General features: G+C 33.0%; 1 protein-coding gene across 8 annotated transcripts in view; it reads left to right on the forward strand.

Moving 5' to 3' along the window:
- The window catches only part of OSBPL9 (oxysterol binding protein like 9), a gene marked incomplete at its 5' end in the record, with an annotated part of 101554 nt that overhangs the window by 53363 nt on the left and 27422 nt on the right, over positions 1-20769 (forward strand). For 3 of the 8 annotated variants that reach the window (XM_081145820.1, XM_081145825.1, XM_081145823.1), the window contains 5 exons: positions 8842-8937; positions 9643-9690; positions 10572-10601; positions 11381-11431; positions 17630-17668. In XM_081145820.1, coding sequence (XP_081001946.1) covers positions 8842-8937; positions 9643-9690; positions 10572-10601; positions 11381-11431; positions 17630-17668 — 264 coding nt within the window. Of the gene's footprint in view, positions 1-3797; positions 3867-8841; positions 8938-9642; positions 9691-10571; positions 10602-11380; positions 11432-17629; positions 17669-20769 lie in introns of all 8 variants that reach the window. The other 5 variants (XM_081145822.1, XM_081145826.1, XM_081145824.1 and 2 more) reach the window with 3 other exon arrangements.

The raw sequence follows: 20769 nt of genomic DNA on the forward strand, positions 1-20769 counted from the left end.
ACTTGAACTACTAAAACACTCAGTTTAAGGATTCATGTGTTTAATGCGAAGTTCTTCTACTTATTCATAGAGCAAATTTTCAGGAAACTTATCTAAAACTTTTGTTTTTAGTGGACCCCTATAAATATTGAGACTTTTTGCTTTCCAAAATGCTGATAGGCCATAATCTGAGGTTGGAGAGGGGAAGAATGTATTTTTTTCCATCTCACACTGGTAAGCCACTCAGAGCATTGCTGGTACCCTGACAAACTAATGTGTGAAAAGCAAAGCTTTGACTGATTGCCAATATCATGTGGTCAAACGGTGCTTTGTTGGAAATGATATAGGAGGTATTTTTGTTTTTTATGTATTTGCTCTTTGGAATGTTGAGTCATAATCAGATTATTAGCGGGAAGGATGTGGGGGAAAATTTTAGATATTCTGCTTTGTTTTACTGGCCATTCTTCTTCTCAGCATTTATTCTAGTATAGTGGTATTGTTAATTTTTAAATGCTATTTTGCTAGTTTGTGCTTTATCTGTAACTGATGTTATAAATTCGTTATGCTACATTTTATTTTGCTTGGAAAGGTGAATCTGAGCAGCTTCAGCATTGCCAAATTTACTTCCCTGAGACATTTTAGCATTTTGTAGATAATGTTAAAAGAATAATGCTGATAGTTTTGCAAGTTAAAGTTTATTACATTTTTGAAAAATATCATCTCCACAGTTTCTGAATATTTTTTACATAAAGCTTTTGAATTTAAATTAAAATAAATAAATAAATTCATACTTATAAAAAAAATCAGACAACATGAATGTATAAACAACTAAAAGAGCCCTTGTCTCAAATGCCCCCTTTCCCTCAATTCTATTCCCCGGGAATAATATATGTGTTTCATGTGTTTTATTTCTGTGTGTGTGTGTCTGTGTGAATAAAACAGTTTTTTAAAAGTGTAACTTCTCTATTACTCATGTCTCCACTTATCTAGCATAAGGTAAGCGCTCAGTTAATATTGACTTTAGTTCTGGTGTCTGTTTTATTTCTGTTGTTTTCTTTCTACATTCAGAGTTTATGAACTCATGTTTAACTTGAAGTAATTTGCTACATTCTGAAACCTCTTAAGCAATTTATAAGACTTCCAGACATTTATATCTCTAAAATTCTAGTTACATTCTTTATACAGAGGAAAACCATATCATTTCTTGGCCAAACTGGGCCACTTTTGAGAGTAAGGAGGTTGCTAATTTTGCTGAGACAACAGGCAGAGAAACAGGGACTATTTCAGACAAAGTAGGATATATAGTTATCCTATTTATAAACTTCAAGTTTTTGTTCGAGGTAATAGTTTTGACAATAACTTTTTATATGACTTAAATAAATTGGGAGAGGTTTTTGGAAGGATAAGCTATTAATGATTTAAATAAAGGAAAATGATACAAATTCCAAACTTTTTGTATGCAGTTGCATCACCAGATCACTTTATGGTATCAATATTAGTGTTTTCTTCTGTAAATCCAAGGGTTACAGAACAATGTCAGTGTTAGACAAAGAGATCATAAAGAGTAAGCAGTTGTGCTGAAAGTTTATTGACGTTCATGAATTTTGGCACTGGAGTCTGTAACTGATTCCTGTTTGACAAAGCAGTTCTTTTTGCCCCAACTATTTGAGCAGTTCAGATTTGTTTTATGGTATTTTTTAAACAGGAAATGTTATGTATGTTAATTATTATGCATATAATGCATAAACTATTTTCCTTGTAAATTTAAAGATAAAACTGATTCTGCTTTTCAAAGAACTAATATATTTTCAAAAATCAGATTACTTTTATGGAAAAAGAAAAGGCTTTAATATAGTTGGACTATTTGTTATCAAGGTAATAATTCAGTGCTATTTACCTTTTGTAATTCAGACATAATACCCAATATTTTCCTGAACATCTCATACGGAATTTTATTCTGATTTGTTTTCCAAGACTATTTTTTCATTTGTTTTGTCTGTTGCTCATGCCCTTTTTTTTTTTCTTATCCTCACCCGAGGATATTTTTTCCCCTCGTTGCTTTTCAAAGAGAGTGGAAGGGGAAGGGGAGGAAGGGCCAGACAGACAGACATCCATCAGTTGGTTGCCTCCCAAATGCACCTGGGGATTGAACCTGTAATCAAGGTACATGCCCTTGGCTGGAATCAAACTGGGGCCCCTGTTTGTGGGCCAGCGCTCTAACCACTGAACCAAACCGGCCAGGGCGCTCATACCTTTTTGATTACTGTTATCTTCAGAATTCAACTTACTGTTTGTTTTCTTTTTTTTTTAAAGGAATATTAAATACAATTTATACTTATATCCTTTTCTTGATTATAGATCTCTATTAAAATTGCGTGTTTTATGGTATTATTTAGTTATTAGTTCATTTTGTTTTTATCCATCAGATATTCATTGAGTTTTTCCTTCTGTATGGTAGGCACCACTTTAAGGCCTGGGGTGCAGTGGTGAATCTTGGTTATTTATGATACCAAATTATTAAGAAATGGAACACTTACTATTGTGTTACTTTACACGTTCTTTCATTTCATTTTTCCAACAACCTTGAGTGGTTTTTATTATACCCATCTCTATCTAGTAAGAAAGTGGAGGTGGGGAAAATAACTTGGCCAGATTATACCGGTACTGTAATTAGCAAGGAAGCTGCAGATTCAGGATTTAAAACTAGAATAGTCCTAACCTTAAAGCTTATGCTCATTTTAACTATATCAAGATCCTTTGGGCAGTTTTTAGATTACATTTTAATGCTCTTATGTTATGAATTCTTTTCAAATATTATTGTGAGTTAATAGAAATGTGTAATGTTTAATAGATTTGAAATCTAAGTACTGGGTTGAAATTCCAATTAAAAAAAAATCCCAGCTGGATGATTTGGGTAAGCACTTAAAAAATAGGGTTAATATCTATCTACCTTACTGTTTATCTTACTGTGTTGTGATTATGAAGTGAGAAAACTTGTAAAGCATATAGCAGAGAACCTAATACCCTGAAAAATATTTTAATATATGTTATGCATCCATAGTGAATCAGAACTATGGAAAAAGACTTTAATTTTTAGGGCTTTCTTTGGGGTACCTAGCAGTTGTTGGTAAGAAAGCTATAGCTACCATGTTCATAAAAAAAAATCTATTAATTTGGAACCTAAGATCCCTTGTCAGGACATTGATTTAAATGGAAAATATCTTCCTGAAGATACAGTGGAGGAGTTTGATAATAGGCTCAAGTTTATGGACATTTTTGAATTGATAATCTTAACTCCAAATGAATCAATAGTTGGATATTCTTTAGGATTAAAACCAGGGAAAAATTCTTACCCTTAGAACTACTCTATACCTCTAAATGCTGTTCTTTCCTTAGCTGAAGTGGATAAACAACAGAGACAATGGATTATAAATGTTTCCAAATTTTCAATAATCCAAGGAAATTACAGATTAGTATACCCCACACAAAATCATGGTATTATTACTATTTCTGGTTTCTTTAATACACTTTTTTTTTTTTTTAACCATTAAGCCAGCTTCTAAATCATTTGGTAAGAAGAAAAAATGGTGTCTTTTCTCAAAAAACTTAATTTGCTGGCAAATTCCTAAGGAACAGGAAAGCCCATTAAGTTTGGCATTCTTTTTCTTTTTTCTTTTAACTTGCCATTTGCTGTCAGGTACCTAATTTTCCTCTGTATAATTACAGATTTTTCTCTTATTATTCCTTTACTTAATTATTGATGTCAGACTCACAGCATGGTAACTTTCTATTCTCTTTTTTCCTTACCTTTATGGAAGATCAGTACCACACTTGCTTTTTTCCAGTCTTCTGGTATCTCTCCAGTTCTTGAATTTTCAAAAATAATTGTAAGTGATTCAATTGTAAGTATGCCCTATACTTCTTTCATTGGATGAAAGTGTATCTGTGATGCATGTCATCTCAAATCGCTAATTGTGAACATAAACTTTCCAAATACTCTCATTTTAATCAAAACATTTCTGAAAAGTTTGTATTATTTTAATTATAGGGTGTGTGCTTTGCTAATTTTCAACAGTCATCTACTTTTGTCCAGATTCATGCCATTTGTTTTTCATTGGGAGACTTGATTTTTGCAGGGGAGGGGGATGTTTTTCCTTTGTTAAATTTTTAAGGTCTTACTTTCTTTTATAATTCTACTACTGATCACTTGTTCTGAGTTATTCTGAACTTTTCTATGAGACTTACATGGAATAATGTCTCTATTTCTAATATATTTTCTTTTCCTCTTTTTGCAATATATTTTTATTGTGTAATAATTTTGTCCTGTATAAGAGAAAGCACTGAATATAGGTAGGGTACTTAGTCCTTGGTTTTGCTGTGAAATAAGATTTGATATGAAAATAATTACTCATTTGTGAATCTCTTTTTACAATGTTGTTATTCAGCTGTAGTCCTTCCCCTTGTACTACTGTTCTCAGTTCCTCAAATTACCCGTAAGTTTCTTATTTCCTGATTCTGACCTCAGAAGACCTTAAACCACCTTTTATCACCTTTACCTCCACTATTCATCACTCTTCCTCTGTCAGCAGGAATTACATTAAAAGTTCTTACTCTATCTCAAAAATTGCCTCCTGTACTGCTTTAGTTTTAATCAGAGAGTTTCCCCAAAGCAGCCACAATTCATATGTACTTCAGTTTTAAGGACACCCCTTGCAATACTCTTCTTTTTAATGGGGGTGATGTATTCAGTTATGAGTATGTATAAAGTATAAATAGGATTTAGTGTCCCAACTCAAGTTATCAATAGGAATTAATTTAATTTTGCTGACATTTGTTAGCTTTGAGAAGTGCCTTCTGAGAAAAGTGGTACTATTAACATAAGTATTAGAAGGATAGTAGGGAGTACTTATATACAGCTTTGAGACAGTCTGATACTCTTCTACTAGACTTGATATTATTTTTGAAATTCCCCTTAAGTTTGGCCAGATGTGTGCCTCTGTGTATATATTTTAAATTGGGTACATAGATCCTGACTGATATAAAATTATGTGTTACTCTTTATATGTGTACTTTAGATTTCTTTATTAGCAAAGTACTCTTGAAAATTAGAAACTATTTTGGTCTAACAATTTTCACATAAGTAATATTTTTTCTTTACATAGATTTCTCATTTTATGGTTAGGTTTAGGTTTGATTTCTATGGCGGTTCTTCTCATTTAACTTCTTTTACATCACAGGCCATTTTGTCTTTAATTCTCTATAATTTTGTACTTAATTTAAACTTTAAATAAATTCAGACAGAAATAATCAAGTTACAACTGTGGCTCATCAATATGACAAATAGGGGAGCAGCAACCTCTTGGGTCCTGAGTGCCAGAAATGCTACAAAATCACTTCAGTTACTCCTGAAGGACATGGACAAATGAGAAGGAAAGAAAGATGTAAAGATGAGAGTAAAGAAGTAGAAAAAGGGAAGGAGAATGAGAACAGAAAGGCTAAGGAGAGGTGGTTGTGAAGGAGATGGGTACCATGTCATCAACAGTTGCCACATGCTGTAGTCAGTGCCACAACATTCATTCAACACTGAGCTAGCCCTGGGGGATGTTACGTTGAATGGCACAGTTCCCACCCTACTGGAGCTTATCCTTTAGAGAAGTCAATTAATTAAATAATTATGATAAAATGTGATAGATGTTAGATAAGGTGAGTACTAGAAAGTATATCTGCTTGACTCTCAACCTGCTTGTTTTCAAGAGCTGCTGTAAAATGGCACTGTAAGATGAAGTCACACTCAGTCTTAAAGGGTCTGCCATATTCTAAGTTCTTTTCAAAGACAGACCACTCTAAACAGTAAAGGACTATATTCTATTTTTATGATTTGTTTTCAAACAAAACTCCATTAAAGAGGATATTAATAAGTGTAGTGCCTTGTATTATAAATGTTGAATGGAAAGAGGAATAGTTACAACATTAGGGAATTTTTATGCAAAAGTTTGTTAGGAGGTAATAAGTTCCGTATCTTCTTTAGATACGCAAGCAAAGATGAGATACTTTCAAAGATATTATAAAAGTCACTTCTATGAATGTGAGGTTAGACTAGGTGGCTTTGATCCCATGTACTGTAAGTCACAATACAGTGATGGGCAAAAGTAGGTTTATAGTTGTGAGTACACAAAACACAGTTAATAAAGCTATTGTAATAATCATAACCTGTGTGTCTTTTTCCATATGAACAACTGTAGACCTACTTTTGCCCACCCCTGTATATAGTAAAAACTTGTATTTCTTCTAGTGTATTATTCTAGACTTGAGAAAACTATTATCAATTACTTGTCCATGTTACTGATAAATTTGTACATGTTATTTTATTGATTCCTGCTGGGCAACCATATATGTAGATTTTTTTTTAAGTACACCAAAGATTTATGGATGACTGTGCAAGGGAGTTTAGGTCAGTTCTGGGATTTTAAGCCAATAGCTGTTGTAATGAACCTCCTATCATACATTACATAAAGAAAGATGGATTGCTGAGTAGATCTTTGACTTGGATGTTGTGCCCTGTGGAGTTTATTCTAAGGGTACAGGAATGTATGGAAGACTATCTAGAGGCAGGTCTCAGAAAAGAGCCAAGGTGAGGTTCATATGATTATAGCAACATCAAAGGGTTGTTTTTGAAGAATTAATTCTCGTGGGTTTCAAATCTCAGTAATTTAAATCTAATTTGTTTGTATTGACCAGAGGATTTTTAGTGGATAATGATTTGTTCAAAAGGTTACGTTAATTAGATTTTTATAAAGGTAGTTCTAAGTGGATTCAGACGGGAGAAAATTCTTAGAAATCACTTTTTCTCTCTTTAATATGCTCCACAAAAGGTGCCATTGACCTTTTTAATATTTAGCAAGAACAATGTATTTAGCTGATTTTAACTGGGTTTTATAATTAAGTTATTGATAATGATATTATTGCTCTGTGAAACAAAACAAAACAAAAAACAAGCCAAGCAGTCCTTTTATTTATTTGTTTATTTTTTGGTATAGTAACACGGAAATAAACTCTTTTCTTAGAACAGTACTATAGTATCTCTGAATTGTGATGGATTTAGCCTTCCTTTCCACAATCTGTTGTTATCATACTGTGCATAGTAAATGTTTCTAATAGGAAGTTTTTTGAGTTATCTTTTAAAATGAAGATATTTAGCCACAATTTTATAAATATATCTGGATTTTGCACACATTGTTTATTATTTTTTTTCTTAACACTTTGTTTTTCTATATGACATCTCTCGTTGGGAAGAGGTTTTTCAGTACTCATTTCAAGTGATTCTTTACATGTATGTAAAAATGTAGGCATATATGTAAAAATATATAGGCAGTTTTCTTTAAGCCTTTGAGTTTGAAAAAGAAAGTGCATTATAAGATAAGTTGATTTTCCCATGGTCTAAATAGAACTTGCGTTTTTAATGTTTTGATTCAGAATTTTTATTTTAGTTTAGGAAGAGCAGAAATAGGAATAGTAGTAATTTGATGGTGTTAGTAACTGTAGGTCCTTAGTAGAGGTAGTAGCTGCCACATTAATATTATTAGGAGGATGACACCTGTATTTGGCAGGTAAGAAAAGAGCAGCTTAGAGAGACACAATATCTCGTTAGTGGCTGAGTTGCAATTAGAAACTAGGTTTGCCAACCCATTGGTGTTTCCATAATACTATACCATCTCAGTTTGGTGTTGAGATAATGGCTGTGGAAGTGCTTTAGTCATGATAAAATGTTATGCAAAGATGAGGAATTGGTGTAATAAAAAGTGAACTCTGACCTCAGTTTACCATAATGGGGAATGTGAAAATGATCAGCATGTGTTGGCCAAAGGCAGGGAAGATATGACAAGTGAGAGTCAAGAATACTATGTTGAACTACTGTATTTCACCCATTTAGTAGAGAGTTTTGTGGCTGGTTTGGATTGTGACATTAGTGGTTCCCAATTATTATTTCCCAGTTTAACTTATGACATCCGGGCATGCAAATAAGGCAAGCTGATAGTCTTGTTCACTCTCCAACTATTTTGTCTTTTACACCCAGGATTGATGTGTTTCTCAGTCACAGATAATTATGAACTCAAAAGTTTCTTTTGAGTAAGTAGAGTTAAAACAGGAATTCCATGCTTCTGGAGCTTAAAATTTTTAGTATATAAAAAGTAGGACATGCAAATGCCAGACTGTTAAACTGAGAAATAAGTGGCCCTCTGAATAAATAAACATTTACGCCAAGTCCAGAGTGTAGTGTTTATGCCAAGGGTGAAAGTGAGTAGGGAACTTGATTAAGACAGAGTGTTGTCACTTTCACTTAGAGAGGGCTCTCTTCTTAGACAAAGTAAGAATTTTGAAGTTACTATTTTTTTTTCTTTTAATAAGGGAGGAGGAGGAAAACATCAGAGCTAATGAGGCGGGTTAGGGAAGTTGGAGAACTATGTAGTTAGAAAATGAAGTTAAGATGAAAGGACTGGAGGAATGAACTGAACAAAAAATAGAGGGAAAATAGGTAACTTAGGTTGTTTTGCATATGTTTCTTTAGCTGAATTACTGGGGCTTTTGAGAGGGAAAAAAGTGATTCTGAAGAGCAGGGTGAATCCTAATTTGAGTTCCAACACACATTAATTGATGACAAGGGAATAATGCTAGAAATTCATGAGGGAGATTGATGTACCACCGTCCTTGGAGAATTTAGATAATTTAAATAGACCTATTATTTGTGTAAAAATACTATGTTTTTAAAATTGAAATGTCATGTATGAATGATGAAGTATCTTTTGTAGTATTAAATGTTGCTTGAGTACTTCTAGATTTATTTCAAATTTTCTTTTTCTTTAGGGTTTGGATTCAGGATTTGTTCCTAGCGTCCAAGACTTTGATAAGAAACTTACAGAGGCTGATGCTTACCTGCAAATCTTGATAGAACAATTAAAGGTATGGCATTAGTTTATATATTGAACTGATAGAAAGTAGCAAATGTTACTGAGCTTAATTTTTGAGTAAAAACTTATTGATTTGATATTAATTTATAACCCTTATGTAGTTCTTCAGTAATTTTTAAAGTTGACTTAATTCAAAGATCTTTAATAATATTGGTAAATAGTGTATGTATATAATGAACTTTTTTGGTCATTAAAAAGATAAATATCTAGACATAATTAGAAGAAAATAATAAGATTAGATTCACATTCTGTTTAAACATTCTATGAAAGTGGTAAACTTTTAAGTGGCTCTATTTCTAAGGCCTTGCCTTTTCCATTTGGGGATTTGGTGACTGGGAGAAGTGATTCTCTACTTCCTTTATCTTTACTGAAATTGTCTCCTTCAATTTCTACTTTAAAATTAGTTGCCACCAAAGGTCCTGGGAAGAAAAAAGGAGTGTTGATAAACTTAGATGACAAAGTAGAAAAAACTTAGTTTTGAATTGATATTTTAAGTTCTTAAAAGTCATATGTTTTGCTTGTGAATTTGACTTGGTACAATGCCTTGAAAAAACTATATGTTATCTTGAAAATATATATAAATCAACCCTGGAAGAAATGTGTGTAAGACCTAAACTTTGCCTTTCTTTGTTTAGCAGATATGCACAATATAATAAGGTGGCTTGATTCTATAATAATTTTTTTTTTAATCCTGTAGCTTTTTGATGACAAACTTCAAAACTGCAAAGATGATGAACAGAGAAAGGTAACTTCCATAATCATGATTTTGACTTAAAATTTTTTAAATCCAAGTGCCTTTTGGAGAAATAACAGAAGAACCTCAGTTTATTGTCTGCTATTGGCCTGTTATGATACTACTGCCATATAGACAGCAGGGGGAGTTTTCTGGTGAATTTTTGTTGTGGTTTCATAACTAAACAAAAGAATAATGTATGAACTTTTAATATGATATCCTTTTTGTAAGTACCACCTTCCTAAGAGTAAGTTTTTTCCTCTTCAGGTATCATATGTTGACGGTAGAAAGTTATTAAATTTACACGTGGTCATTTTAAATATTAATAAACCAATTGGCAAGAATTTTCAGAATAAATAAGAAGCTACACATGAGTAAACAAAACAAGTGTTGCTTTAATTCTAGCTCTGCTACTGCCTTCCCCACTTTGGATTTCTGACAGCTACTTTGTAGTTTGAATATTGTTTTCTTTTTTTTTTTTAATTTACATTTTTCCTCTCCTTGACTAAATTTCCTGATGCAGCTTTATTTATTTTTTTCCATTTCTGTTGACCATAGTCTTGCATTTGGCTCTTTTACACTTGCTTATAGTATTAACTCATGTTTAGCTCACCTTCCATTCTTAGTTTTAGAATTTAGTCTCATGTCATTTTTAAACAACTTAGCAAAGTTTAAGGTGGTTCTGAAATAGTATTTTAAAATCACATAGTGAATGTATAGAAAAAACTTTTTTCACCTAAGGCATAAGAATGTTTTATATTAGTTTTCTGATGTCCTGACTTTCTTACATTATATAAGAGGCTATTATTAAGATTTGCATTTTGATAACCAGTAAAAACAAAAATACCTCTTTATGCTTCTGATTATTTCTGTTTAAACATTATTTTTCACAGAAAATTGAAACTCTCAAAGAGACAACAAATGTAAGTTACGTGTTTGATAAACCCTCGCTTTGCATTAGACAGTACTTTAAAATGTTATTTGTATTTTAAGCTGCTCTATTATTAATAAGAGCAATTAAAATTTTAATTTTATGAATTTTTACAAGGGTATTTTAAAAATTGTATTTTTTCTAAAGGAATTTAAATGAATAGAATAATTCCTCTAATTGAAATTGACTTTGTGTGCCATTTTATCTTTTTCTGGTCTTGTCTATTTGAGATCCTTGGATAAAAGGTGTCATCTATGCACAGTGTATATTCTCTTTTTAAAATATATTGTGATTCAAGTTTTCTAATGCCCTGGCTTTCTGACATTATAAAACAGACTACTAATAAGATTTGCATTTTGATAAAAGCATTTAAAAACAGTATTCTAGGTTCACCAATATTTTGATAGGATCCTTTACTCTCCATAATTCCATAAATGTCTTGAATGGATGTTTTAGAAATTTACAGTGGGGTTGCCGGCTGTTGATCTAAGAATCTGGAATTTAATTCAGTTTGAAGTGTTGAAAATCTTTTAGATGTTATTCAGTATAAATTAACTTTTTTTTTGGCATTCCTTAATTTGTAGAATTGATAATAACTTCATTTGACACTATCAGTATATTAGAACCCACTGGATATCCAGAGAGGGTGTTTCTTGTGTAGTATAGACCTAAACCCTGTATATTTGAACTCATTTTTTTATATTAAGTTTTAACATCATATGACCATTTTATCTGGGGCAAGAACCTAAAATCAGTGTTTTGTTTTTATAGAGCATGGTAGAATCAATTAAACACTGCATTGTGTTGCTGCAAATTGCTAAAGTAAGTAAATTTTACTTTCAATTACTTTCTTTTAATGGCATTTAAAAATTATAATGGCATTTTTCTTTAATAGCCAAAAAACTCAGTTCTGAAATGTGTACCTTTCTGCAGTAAATTGTACTGTGGGGTTCCTGGTACTATTGAACAACTGTTGTGTTTGGATGTTACCTATCAGCAGTGCCTGTTTTTGTTATTGTAATTTCTGATGGTGGCTGAGAAGAAAGGGAGCATTTGAAAGACTCACTCCTTCCTTCCATTTTTTTCCATTATCCTGCTTGAAATGGGATGTAGTTTGCAAAACCTGTAACAAAAATGTTTTTCTAAGCAAGAAAAGGAATTAAATTTCAGTCGACTTTTTTTTCTCATTTATAATGAAGAGTATAATAAGATGCATTTTTTAAAATTGTGTTACAGATTTTTTTTCTGGTACTAAACTGCATTAATGAACCACTACTTTAATTGCTGTTCTGTATTCATGAAATAAAATATACTTTGCATTATTGTCCATACTATCACTGTGTATCCAAATACCACTGTATCCTCAGTGCTTAGAATGGTTGCCTACTGTTTAGTGGGGGCCTATACATAGCTGAATTTTTTGTTATTGTTGTTAATACTCAACCAAGGATATTTTTTCCATTGCTCTTCAGAGAGAGTGGAAGGAAAGGGGGGAGGGAGAAAAACATCAATGTGAGAAAGACACATCCATTGGTTGCCTGCAGCATGTGCCCCGTACCCTTGACCCGGAATCAGACCCAAGGCCCTTCTGTGTGTAGGCCAACACTCTAACCACTAAGCAACACCAGCCAGGGCAATAATTGTGAATTTTGAATGCATTTTTGTAATACATAATTTTTAATGGTTACATGGTTTAGTATTTTCACTATATGTGTAATTTTTTTGTTTAGCCACCTCTCTGTTGCGCTGTGATGATCTGTCTTAAAAATTAATCTTTGGGTAAATCTGATTAAACTGTGATTAAGATACAGGGTTTTAAAATAATAATGAAAGGCAGCATTACATTATCTTTAGGTGCATGGACTCTGGAGCCAAATTGTCTGGGTTTGAATCCTTGCTTCGCCATGTTGAGCAAGTTTATTCATCCTCTCTGTGTTTCAGTCTCCTGTATAAAATGTGTATAATAATAATACCTGCACTCTTACTGATGGTATGAGACTTAAATGAATTAGCATTTGTAATGCTCTTAATACCAGACATGTACGAGTCCTAAATAAGTGTCAGATTAAAAAAATTTTTTTAAAATTTTTTTAAATGGCATTATCACATGTTGGTAAAAATGGGAGAACTTCCATCTAATACTGATGGGAATATAAATTGATATAGCCACTTTGGAGGACTATTATCCTAGTAGAATAATAAAATGTTGAATCAGCTACTTTGAGAAAAATATTGTCATCTGAGACTCCAAAGGGATATAAGAAGATAACTAATTGATACTTTTATTGTTTGGGTCAATTTAGTATTAGCTACTTAGAGGCAATATGCTGTAGGTAGAAGTTTAAGCTCCTACCAGTTTTGGTTCTTTCATTTTAATGAAAAAAAGCTTCCTCATGTCTAAATGATTAGTGCTGTGGTTCCCAAACTTTTTGCTGCACATTGGAATCACCCTAGGCATGCTAAACAGTTCTAATACCTGGCTTCCCCTCTCACATATTCTGTTGTAATTGGTATGGGGTATTGCCTGGGCATTGGGAGTTTTAAATTTTCAGATGATTTTACTGTGCAGCAAAGCCTGCGTCCACTCATTGTTTAGTGGGATTTTCAGGTGGGCTGTGTTAGCTCAGAAGAATTAATTCTTCCTTTATACCATATATATAGAGAGAGAGATAACTAGTGTTCCCATTCATAGGGAACTGCAGAGGAAGTGAGGCGCATGGGGAGAGAGCAGAGCAAAGATAATCTAGGAGGCTCCTACAGTGGGGGACTTGATCAGCTCTTCATCAAGATTAGGTGATAGGACCATATGCCACAACTCATATAAGCAAGTAAACTTAATTTTATTAATGTAATTTTGTTAACCCAGCATATCCAAAACATTACCATTTTAACATGTTATCGATATAAATATTCATTGAGATAGTTCATATTCTTTCTTTGTGGTTTTTTTTAATCCTCACCCGAGGATATTTTTCCCATTGCCTTTTAGAGAGAGCAGAAAAGAGAGAGAGAGAGAAACATCAGTGTGAGAGGGACACATCGATTGGTTGTCTCCCGCCGAGCCCCAACCATCGAGCCTGCAACTGGAGTATGCGCCCTTGTCCGGAATCGAACCCAGGACCTTTCAGTCCGCTGGCTCACACTCTAACCACTGAGCCAAATCAGCTAGGGCTCTTTGTGTTTTGGAGGTTTTTTGCACCAAGTCTTTAATATCCTGGGTGTATTGTACATTTTGAACTAGCCATACTTTAAGTGGTCAGTAGCCATTTGTGACTTAGTGGCTACCAAACTGGACAGCACAGGTCTAGATTATCCTCTCAGAATTGAGTTGTCTGCCCATAAATACTTTTAAAGTAGACTGTATATTTAAATTGTTTTTAGATCCCAGGTTCTCTCCCCATAACATTTTTCTGCATAGACTTTTTATTTTCATTAGTATGTATTCATTAATTTCTTGTCAGACTTTTTAAAAGCAGGTTTATTGATAAATAATTTATATACCATAAAGTTCACTAATTTAAAGTGTACACTTTAATGGTTTTTAGTGTATTTACAAAGTTGTGCAACTATCACCATAATCTAATTTTAGCACATTTTTATAGCATACCTGTTAAGCAATCATTCCCTATACCACTCACTATCCTTGCCCCTGTCCTTCTTCCAATCCCTGGCAACCACTGATTTACTTTGTCTCTAGATTTGCCTGTCCTGGACATTTCATGTAATTAGGATCATAGTCCTTTGTGACTGACTTTTTTCACTTAGCCTAAAGTTTTCAAGGTTCATCCATGTATCAGGACTTAATTCCGTTTTATTGCTGAATAATATTTCATTGAATGGATATACTACATTTTGTTTATCCACTCATCGGTTGAATAACTGGACCATTATGAATACTGCTCTTACGAACATTTGTATGGACATATATTTTCATTTCTCTTAAGTATATACCTATACCTAAGGGCTGTTTCTGGGTCATATGGTAACTCTGTATAACTTTTTAAGAAACTGCTGAACTGTTTCCCGAAGCAACCATACCACTTGACTTTCCCACTCCCAGTGTATGAGGATTCCGTTTTCTCCACATTCTCACCAACATTTATGATTGTCTTTCTGATTGTAGCCATTGTGGTGGTATCTCATTGTGTTATCTTATTGTGGTTTTCATTTGCAGTTCCCTAAGGAATAATAATGTTGAGCGCCTTTTCATGGCTTAGTAGTAGTATTCATACATCTTCTTTGGAGAAACATCTATTCTAATTCTTTGCCTACTTTTTAGTTGAGTTGTTTATCTCACTGAGTTGTAAGAATGATTTTACATATTCTGGATACAAGTCCTTATCAGATGTGTGATTTACAAAATTTTCTTTAAGTCTTTGTGTTGTCTTTCACTTTCTTGATAACAACTGTCCTTAGAAGCATGCAATTTTTAAATTCTGATGAAGTCCAACTTACCAGTCTTCTGGTGCTTGTGCCTTTGGTGGCTTATTTATAAATCATTGCCTAATCTAAGATAACTAGGATTTATTCCTGTGTTTTCTTCTAAGAGTTTTATAGTTTTAGCTCTTACATTTAGGTCTATGATCCATTTTGAGTTCGTCTTTGTGGTGTGAGGTAGGGGGTCAAAAATTTTATTTTATTTATTTATTTATTTATTTATTTTTTTGCATGTGGATAGTTGTCCCAGCTGCATTTGTTGAATCTCATCAAACTTGAATGTATTTTTTTGGTAGGCATGATTTTAAAAATACTGGATTCTGTAATTCTGATCAAAAGTCTTCCTAAATTTTAAGGTGCTGATGTTTTTGTTCACTATCATACTTCCAGATCTCAGTCATACTGGTATGTTCAGAGAAGAAAATAGCCATTATATTAAGGATTGAGGCTCTTATAATAATATAAGTGCCTTAAAAGACAGATCATACTAGTAGGGGGAGGAGCAAAGGATCCACTTTCAAGATGGCTCACGCACCTGGGAAATTGGCTGGGGGCCTGGATTCTTCTCCATATAGGCCTCTTTACTGCCATTTGAGCTTTCTCATGGTGTGGTGGCTCTGTTCTAAGAAAACAAGGTAGAAGGTTGTGGCATTTCCATGCTCTAGTCTCAGAAGTCACCTATAATAGTCACTTCTGCTATTATTTATTAATAGAAACCATTACAAAAGCCCACCTGGGTTCAAGGGTAGGAGACGTGAACTCTTACCTCATGTTGAGGCCATTTTTGGAAAATTTAATCTACCACATGTATGTCATACTATTAAAAAGTACTTTGGAAAAATCAGTTTTTAATGTTTAGAAATTAATAGGGGAAAGCTAAAAGTAAATTAAAATATCATCTGAACAAGAAACTAAATTTCTTTTTGTTTTGTTTAATTCTTAATAGTTTATTTTCAATTGCTTCTGTTAAGAATTTCTGAAACTTTGGATATTCTAAATATATAGTTAATTCAGTTGTGCAAATAAATGGGGAATGCAGTTATTCTCAGGGATATACAAAGGATGTGCAGTGTGTCAGAGGTTCCCAAGACCAGTCACCTAGTTTGGTGATTCCCTTGGAGGACTCACGGGACACAGCACATAGTCATACCCAAAGCTACTATTTATTATAGCAAAATCAACAAAGGTAGAAGGCACGTGGGGCAAAATCCAGAGGAAACCAGGCTCAAGTTTCCAAGAGTCTTCTTCCAGTGGATTCATACAGGATGTGCTTAATTCTTCCAGCAACAGGTAGTGACAACACATGTGAAATGTTGTTTATCAGGGAAGCTCATTAGAAACTCAAAACCCAAGATGGTTTGTTTGTTTTTAACATCCAACGTTTTTATTGGAGGGTTGTCATGTAGGCAATCTCTACTTAGCATTTATCAAGATTCCAGGCTTCCAGAGGAAAGCAGGTGTTCAGAATGACCATATTATTTGCTTAAACAGTTTAGGCAACCTTATCAGGGTGGTGGGAACCCTCCTGAAATAGAATTTCCTAGATACCAGCTTAAAACCAACTTTACAGGCAGGCTTTTCTAAAGATAGCTATTTCAGGCCTGCTATGTAAATTCTTTTCTGCACATGCACTTAAAAAAATAAAAGCATCCCTAAATCTTCAAATTGCTCTTGCTTGACCCTTTAATATGTAGATTTCTGAGTAAGCTCAGTAATTAAAAGAGAAAAAGTTACCAATAAATGAGATAAAACTTGGCCATTATGTTTAAAACCAAGACCAAATATTAGTTTCTATTAATACTTGAAAACTTCCTGATAGTATGGAGTTAAAACTTTCATTATTTTTATTTAAAGTTAAATATATTGGCCGAGTAATACTACTAGATGGATTATAGTTACAGGAACAATAATGTGGTGGTAACTTTCCACCACTGTCTTCCTCAAGTACCTCAACAATAAGGTAGTACCTACCTTATAGAGCTGTTGATGGAGTAAATGAATTAATATAGTAAAATACCTGCCAGGTAGTAAGTGTTAGCCCCTATATCATCATTCCATGAATATAGTGATTATGTTTACTGAAACAAAAATCAGATCATCTATTTAGAAAAATATTAGTATAATTCTTTGACCAGCAGTCGTAATATGGGAAATGGTGTCTATCTTGAGTTTTTAAGGATACACAATTGTCATACCTTTAAAGTGCAGTAAGAGTTTGGGGAATTTACTATAAAATTGAACCCAGAAATATTGTCTTCAATCCTAAATTAATATATTTGCATTTAATGGTTGGTACCAAGGAGATTACACAGTTAAATAGGATATTTCTACAACAAACTTAATTAAATGCTTGTATGGAAGAGTAATTGCCTTGCTGTTGGTGTTGATTGTTGTGTAGCCAGTGATAGAATTATGTTTGGCTAGGAATGTACAAAGGAATTAAAATTGTAATGGAAGCAGATAAATAGTCTTCTAAAATTGTTATTTACCTGGTAAAATAAGCTTTCTTAGTAGGGAAGAAAGTACACAAGGAGTTGCTTAAATGAGAGAATGAAGTTAATATTTTTAACATTTCTCCTTAAGGACCAGTGTAATGCGGAGAAGCACGCAGATGGAATTATAGTAAGTTTAATCTAATCTTTTGTTTCCCTTTAATTCTGCAGTGCGTTATAACCAGTTATGTCAGGAGAAGCCTGAATTTCTACTTACTTTTCAGCACAAATTCTTCTTTTCACCTACTCATTGCTTTTTGTTGTTGACTCTTGCAATTTTCCTTGAGCTCCTAAAGTTGGCCATCTTTCAGCAATCATTTGGAAGGGAAATGTTGATCTTAAAATTTTTCTAAGTGTTGGTCCAGATTGAATCACTTTGCATGTGTTAACTTGAAGAATTAATCATGGTATGAATATGCAGCTTTTATGATTAAATAAGGCATAACTCACAGTGCTACATTTCTCGGCAACTTCTTTGTTCTCAGATGACAGCAGAGGGGGGTGGGTATGTTGAAACATCTTAATCTATTTAAATATGTTTATAGGTTTCTATTATTTTCTCATCTTTTATTTTTAGATTTTTTTGGATTGTGTTAACTAGCATCGATACTATGATATATATTGCATTTTTGTTGGAACATGAATTTTTTGGTTTACAGACATTTTCTTACTCTTTCCTCCTCGGCTTTTTACTCTTCCCTTTTATCTTCAACTCTTCTAAAAAGAAAAGAAAATGTTATTGTTCCCAGCTGGAAATAAAAATTAGAGTTTGAAGGTTTGTAGTTTGGGCTACCCTAGCTTTATGGTAACTGAGTTACTTCCGTTCAGACTGTGTTTCTGAAGCAGTCTTCTTTTTTTGTCCTGAGACATTACAAATGACAGCTTGTCTGAAATCTGGAATCTTCAAAACCATCTCATGATTATACTTGAAAGGATGTTATCTTTATATTGGGTTAAAATGGAAAAAAAAAAAAAGTTAAATATACATGATGTTTGCATATTAAGAGCAAAAATGAGAGAAACATTTTTAAAATTTGAATTAAACACATTAGAATTTTTATTTCTTTTCACAATGTGAGTTCAGACTTTGATCCACAGTGACATAATACAGTTATGTGATATAAATACAATATAATGTAATCTCTCTTCCTGAGATATCATATAAGTTTGTAAGCCCCATGGAAAAAGACTGTGTATGTTATCTGGCATATCATGTTATCCAGAGACCCTAAAGAAAGTCATGTTGACAATTACTTTTATCTCTTTTCCCTCTGAGCAAAATTAGTTACTTTTTATTATGTTAAAAAATAGAATTTTATAAAGCATACCAAAAAACGTTTGGTCATTTGCAATCAAAACAACTAGAAAGTATATACTCATAGGAAATCTAAACTTGTAGAAAACAAACATATTTGAATCGTTTGATCGGGGACGATTGCATTTTTCCTTAAGAGTTTTTACTTAGAAAAAAGAAAGGATTTAGGGCCTTGGACCTAGACTGCTAGTACCCAGCCTTGCCATTCACTAGCTATGACCTTAGACAAGTTATTTAACCATAGTCTTAGTTTCCTCTATAAAGAAAAGTGACTAGTTTCACTTCAGAAATTTTTTGTAAGGTACAGAGTGAGCACATAGTATTCCATAAATGTTAGCTATGCTTACATACATGTATATGTAATTTATTAAATATTGTATTACATGCATTTTGTTAATGGCACAACAGATTAGGCCTGAGGATTATCATTTGTTTACATTTCTCACACTTTGCAAATTCATGTGAAAGAAAGTTGTAGAATGTAATTTGACATATTTTAGCCTAAAATTGATTGACCAGTTACTGTAGATAAGTGTAGGGTAGTTATATTTTCTGTTAACAATAGCAAAAGATATTGAGTACTTGTAATATACACACACAAAAATATAATAAAAGTATTTTCTTTGGTTGACAAGCCTAATCTTAGAACATTTCATCTGGAAAACAAAAGACTCCATTCAAAAGATAAAATTCTGGTCCCTTTTTCCAAAGTTATTTTATTTCTTAGTCTCTTCAGTCATTTTTTTTATATTATGGGTGGCGATAAGGAGGTGGTATATTCTCATTCTTATGGATCAAAGTATTAATGGTGAAATTTTGCCTTTGTAAAAGCACTTGGAGTCCTTTGGAGAAAACCACTATGTAAAAAAAAAGTTTATTTTAAGAACAGTTCCAGGACTTGTTGAGACACTCCTTAGAGACCGTATAATCCAGACACTTCTTTATTGTTCAGACTGGGAAAGTGGGGCCCATAGCAGATAAGAGCCTTGCTAAGTCCTTGGTGGAGCAAGGATTCTAAGGAATTAAAATCCCAAGCCTCTGCTTCTGTGCTTTTCCCAATCCTTTAAAACTTTTCCCACCTCCCTTTACTAGGCTTTTTAGTATTAATGATTGTTTTCAGGGTTTTTTCTCTAAGTGCCCTTTACTTTCCAGTCAGATTATTTATGGCAGGTAGACTATTGTAGTGACAAGAATCAGCAATCTTGTGTTCAAAGCACTTGATTTGAAAGCTCTGATTTAATGATTTTAAAATATTTATGCAGAGAGAAGAGTTAAACAATTTTTTTTTTTTAATTTAGACTCTAAATGAGAATGCTACAAAAACTTTGCCATTATCAGTTTCCATTGTTAGGTGCTTTTAAACTTTCATGAGTACTTTTGGGCTCATTTATCATCAAAGCATTTCTCTTCTAATTTCATTATTTTCTGTTATAAGTGCTACCTAATAGATATTTGAAGTTTAGTTTTCCAAATCAAGAAAAGCTAAAGAATTTTTTATTTCTTGAGTTTTGTCTATTATAGCCTTTTCTAAGTGGTAGATCTAAACTTTACTCTGGCAGAGACTTTTGTTTGAAATCCTTCATATAAAAATGCATCAGTAAGCTATGGAGTCTTGTTTTTAAAATGACATCATACTGGCAGAATAATTTCTTGGCTTGGAATCAGAGAAACCTAAACTTTTTTTCCTCCAAAATTGTAACTACATGTTTATGTTTTTCAAATCCTAAAAAAAAAAAAAAAAAAAGCCTTTTTTTCCTACACCCCTCCCCCATTTTTAATAGAAGATACATCTCTTTGCCTTTAGTGATTGTAAAACTAGATGATGCCTGTACTGTGCAGTAGGCAGTGATGGAAGGTGACAGTAGTATGGTATGGAAAGATAAGATCCTTCTGGTGCAAGTACGTTAGCTAGTTGT

This window comes from Miniopterus schreibersii (assembly GCF_964146895.1).
Source record: "Miniopterus schreibersii genome assembly, chromosome: 8".
Taxonomy (NCBI): Eukaryota; Metazoa; Chordata; class Mammalia; order Chiroptera; family Miniopteridae; genus Miniopterus; species Miniopterus schreibersii.